At 53.3% G+C, this 5,341-nt stretch overlaps 1 protein-coding gene across 1 annotated transcript; it reads left to right on the plus strand.

Annotated features, from left to right (window-relative positions):
* Positions 1-2,944: 2,944 nt before the first annotated feature.
* On the plus strand, positions 2,945-5,073 carry LOC118517000. The gene is made up of 2 exons (XM_036062834.1): positions 2,945-3,569; positions 4,395-5,073. Exons 1-2 carry the CDS (start codon positions 3,164-3,166, stop codon positions 4,616-4,618), a joined length of 630 nt encoding a protein of 209 aa, XP_035918727.1. The 5' UTR covers positions 2,945-3,163; the 3' UTR covers positions 4,619-5,073.
* The last annotated feature ends 268 nt before the right edge of the window (positions 5,074-5,341 follow it).

Below are 5,341 nucleotides of genomic sequence, written 5' to 3' on the forward strand. Positions count from 1 at the left end.
AGAACAAATCGCCGTTATCGGAGAACTATTGATGCTCCTTCACTGACCGGGCGCTGCGAGTCATCACATGGAATGCTCAGTCCGTCCGGACTAAGCAAATTCCACTCGGTGACTTCCTCGTCCGGCACAACATCGATGCAGCGCTAATAGTGGAAACATATCTCAAGCCTGAGATGAGTTTCTTCTTAGGCAACTACACCATCCATCGTCTGGATCGCACCACCTCCCGAGGCGGCGGTGTTGCCATAGCGATCCGACGTGGAATCCGGCACACACTACTCCCGCACTACAACACCACCACCATAGAAGCAATAGGCGTCCAGCTCCATACCGACACCGGTCCACTGCAGCTTACGGCAGTCTACTGTCCGCGGCAGTGCACCCTGTCGCGGAGAGCTACGTTCCGACAAGAGCTACACATCATCACCAGCAATCCGGCCCGTTCACTCATTGGGGGTGATCTCAACGCCAGGCACCAGTTGTGGGGCAACGTACGGAGCAACACAAATGGAATCGCCCTGGCGGACCTGTTGCAGCGTGGAAATTTCGTCGTGCAGTTCCCCGATGCTCCAACACACATCCCCAACCGAGGTATCCATTCAATAATAGATATTTTCCTTTCTAATTTCATCTGCAGCAAACCCCAAACCATCGATGAGCTGAACTCAGATCACTTCCCGGTCTTAACGGAACTGAATCTGAATGCAACCCGACATCCACCTCTACTGCGAAAGGACTACTGCCACACCGACTGGGCTCGCTTTGGGAGGACCGTGGACCAGCTTATCGACAACACTGACGTTGGTCCCGCGATACCCGACGTTGACGCAGCAATCGCCCGGTTCGAGGGTGCCGTCAAAGCAGCTGAAGCGGAGTGCGTCCCGGAGAGGAGTGTGCGTGGTGAGATTCTCGTTCTCGATGACCACACGCGATCACTCATCACCAGACGTAATATGCTGAGGCGACGGTATCAGCGGACTGGGGACTTGTTGCTGAAACGCCAGGCCACGCAGCTTATGCATATCATCCGCGAGCGAGTACAGACGATCCGCAACAACAGCTTCGAGCGTATGGTCCAAAGGCTACCTCCCCATGCACCCAGCTTCTGGAAAACTGCAAAAGTCCTTCGCACCAAACCCAGACCAGTACCACCACTCACCATAGCCACGACCCAGACGGCATACACACCAGCAGAAAAGTCCGATGCACTTGCCCACCAGTTCGCCAGTGCTCACCAGATCGGTCTGTCGATGCCCAGTCCACATGAGTCATCTGTGGCTGCGACGATTGACCGACTCGTTGCGGTCGACCCACCCTTTCCACCCGAAGACCAAACCACCATAGCAGAAGTGAAGGCTGCAGTCAAGAAAATGAGGAACATGAAGGCGCCCGGCTTCGACGGCATCTTCAACATTCTTTTGAAAAAACTGCAACCAAAGGCGCTATCACTTCTGGTAAATATCTATAACCGTTGTTTTCAACTTTTCTATTTCCCACAGTCTTGGAAGTGCGCTAAGGTGATCCCGATCCTGAAGCCAGGGAAGGATCCAACGCTGCCTGCAAGCTATCGACCCATCAGTCTGCTGAGTGCTCCCGGTAAACTCTTCGAGAGATTAGTTTACTGGAGGCTTCGCGATGCAGTCGACGAGCGGCAACTCATCCCAGCGGAGCAGTTCGGTTTCCGGTCCGGCCATTCCTCCACACTACAGCTTCTTCGGCTCAAGAACACCATCCAAAGAAACAAACGAGTTTCCAAATCCACCGCTGTCGTCCTGCTGGACATCGAGAAGGCGTTCGACAACGTGTGGCACAACGGGCTCATCCACAAGTTATGCAGGTTCGGGGTTCCAGCTCACCTGGTGAACATCCTGCACAACTATCTACAACAGCGGACGTTCCGGGTCGTCGTCTCCTCAACTGCCTCTGGTGCTGCTACAGTACCAGCCGGTGTTCCGCAGGGCAGCATATTGGGGCCTTTGCTCTATTTGCTGTACACTGCGGACCTGCCGACCCTTCCCGTCGGTGCGGACATGTTCCTGTTTGCAGACGACATGGCCATCGCGACGAAGGGTAGGACGTTGGTAGAGTTGAGAAGCGGCGCTCAACGTTCGCTGACCATCATCGGACAGTATGCTTCCAGCTGGAAGATCAAAATCAACCACTCCAAGACCCAGGCGATGATCATCCCCCATCGCCCGTCAAAACAGCTCATCAGTCCCCAAACCCAGCACATCACCATCGACAGCATCCGGTTGCCGTGGAAGACGACGGTGCGATACCTCGGGATCACCATCGACAACCGTATGCTGTTCCATCACCACACCAAGCAAACATCCATCCGCTTGCTCATCCTATTGGGGAAGCTATACCCACTCATCAACAGACGCTCCAAGTTACACCCATCCAACAAGATAGCCATCTATAAACAGATCGTCCTGCCCACAGCAACGTACGGCATTCCTGTCTGGCGTACCTGTGCAAGGACGAACCTGCTGAAGATACAAACCAATTGCAATAGAATCCTCCGTCTCATTCTGGACGCTCCCAGCTGGACACGGCTTGAGGAGCTCTACGATGCAGCGAACACAGCACCATTCGACGTAATAGCAGACAACATCATCAACCGGTTGCAGACTTCAGCAGCGGTTTCCACACACCAGCAGGTGAAAAACCTAATATTTAGAGAATAAGGTAGTTAGCTAGTTTTAAGATAGTAGTTTGTTTTAGTTCTTAAGTTGTTATTTAGTTTGTAAGTTTAAACTAACAATTAGCCTAAGTGCATACAACATCATTATTTAATTTAACAAAAAGAACTGCCTCTTGGCATACAAAACGACAAGAGCGCTGAAAAACATTTCAGTTGATTCTCGCGAAAATATGTTAATAATGTTAATTCTAAGATATCCATCAATAAATTCTTTAACTTTACAAACAACAACGTTTTCTGGCACATACCGTGCCTGGACTTCGACCAGTGTGGTTATGCTGCCTGCGATTAGTGCCTGCTACTTGACTGTGCTTCTTGGTGTGCCCGTGTTGTGCTACTGTACCTGTGCTGTGATTCTCCGTGTATCGTATTTGTACCTGTGTGTGTGTTCGTGTGCTGCGCTTGTGCCTGTTCGTGAGTGTAGCCTCGTAGCCTGCTTCGGCTTCGACTTCGGCTATGCCGAAGCGTGGTAGAAGGAGGAGTAGGAAGCCAGACTCGGTAGGATCGAGCTCCGATTCGGCCGAGTCCAAGCGCTCGAGGAGCGTGGTTTCTTCCTCTTCGGAGGAATCTGACGATACGATGAGCGTGGACAGTACGGAGTCACGTTCATCCACCAGCGTGCAGGAGGATAACTCGGCACAATTTGTCACCGTAAACCGGCGACAACGGAAGGCAGTCCCGACAACGAAGCCTTCCACAACACCAGCTACGCCCGCTGTTCCTGCAGGGCGTACATCGGCTCCGGCTCCCGTATCGGCGGCAAAAATGCCTCCGATCACGGTGAAGTCACTCCCAGTAGCTGTCCTGCGTCCGGAACTGCAGGCTCGTGGAATCACACCAGAGTTCCGTATCTCCGGCGTAGGCACGTCAATCACCGTTCGATCTCCTGCTGAACAGCAGGAGGTCCTTAACTACCTGCAGCAGCGGAATGCGGAATATTTTTCGCATGACGCTAAAAACATGCGTCCCTTCAAGGCGGTGCTTCGTGGGCTTCCGGAAACGGACCTCGCGGAGATCGTTTGTGAACTGAAGGAAATCCACCAGCTCGACGTTTTGGAGGCGTTCGAGATCAAGCGCCGCGCAGAGGGCATTCAAACCAGGTTGTACCTGGTTCATTTCAAGCGAGGAACATGCTCGCTAAAAAAGCTGGAGGCAGTACGGTCAATCCAGCAAGTCATCGTGCGATGGGAGCCGTACCGCGGAGGGAAGAAAGGCCCGACGCAATGCCATCGATGTCAGGCTTTTGGGCATGGTACTCGCCATTGCCAAATTAAACCTCGGTGTGCCATCTGCGCGGCGGAGCATCTCTCGGAGCAGTGTCCATCGGGTTCGGGCACAGTAAAGTGCTCGAACTGTGGTGCTGCTCATCGCGCCGATGATCCGTCGTGTCCAAAGCGGGCCAAATACATCGAGATTCGTCAGCGCGCCAACGGTCGAAACTCTGCTCCTCCACCAGCCAAAGCTAACGTGTGGCACGCGCTTCCACCGTTAGCCACCATCCAAACCACACTCCCACACTCCATTCCTCCTCCGGTGTTGCACACTGCTCCCAAGGCCAAAAGCTTTGCGCAGATTGTGTCAGCACCAACCACTCCAAGCGTCCGACCTGCGGCAGCGCGTATCCCACAACCTAACCCAACAGTGCCACAACCTAAACCAACTTCTTCTTCTTCTTTGCAATCCACAGCACCGAGATACAACCTTGCGAAGCGACTGCAGGACATCAAGAACGCTCCAGACACACCAGCTACAACACCAACCACAACTCCAGCCACAACTTCATCGGAAGACCTGTTCAGCCCGGAAGAGCTATTCGCTATATTTAGCAGAATGCTCCCGAAGATCCGCCTTTGCCGCAACAAGGGAGAACAAATCGCCGTTATCGGAGAACTATTGATGCTCCTTCACTGACCGGGCGCTGCGAGTCATCACATGGAATGCTCAGTCCGTTCGGACTAAGCAAATTCCACTCGGTGACTTCCTCGTCCGGCACAACATCGATGCAGCGCTAATAGTGGAAACATATCTCAAGCCTGAGATGAGTTTCTTCTTAGGCAACTACACCATCCATCGTCTGGATCGCACCACCTCCCGAGGCGGCGGTGTTGCCATAGCGATCCGACGTGGAATCCGGCACACACTACTCCCACACTACAACACCACCACCATAGAAGCAATAGGCGTCCAGCTCCATACCGACACCGGTCCACTGCAGCTTACGGCAGTCTACTGTCCGCGGCAGTGCACCCTGTCGCGGAGAGCTACGTTCCGACAAGAGCTACACATCATCACCAGCAATCCGGCCCGTTCACTCATTGGGGGTGATCTCAACGCCAGGCACCAGTTGTGGGGCAACGTACGGAGCAACACAAATGGAATCGCCCTGGCGGACCTGTTGCAGCGTGGAAATTTCGTCGTGCAGTTCCCCGATGCTCCAACACACATCCCCAACCGAGGTATCCATTCAATAATAGATATTTTCCTTTCTAATTTCATCTGCAGCAAACCCCAAACCATCGATGAGCTGAACTCAGATCACTTCCCGGTCCTAACGGAACTGAATCTGAATGCAACCCGACATCCACCTCTACTGCGAAAGGACTACTGCCACACCGACTGGGCTCGCTTTGGGAG

Source organism: Anopheles stephensi, unplaced genomic scaffold, assembly GCF_013141755.1.
Source record: "Anopheles stephensi strain Indian unplaced genomic scaffold, UCI_ANSTEP_V1.0 ucontig429, whole genome shotgun sequence".
NCBI classification, from domain to species: domain Eukaryota; kingdom Metazoa; phylum Arthropoda; class Insecta; order Diptera; family Culicidae; genus Anopheles; species Anopheles stephensi.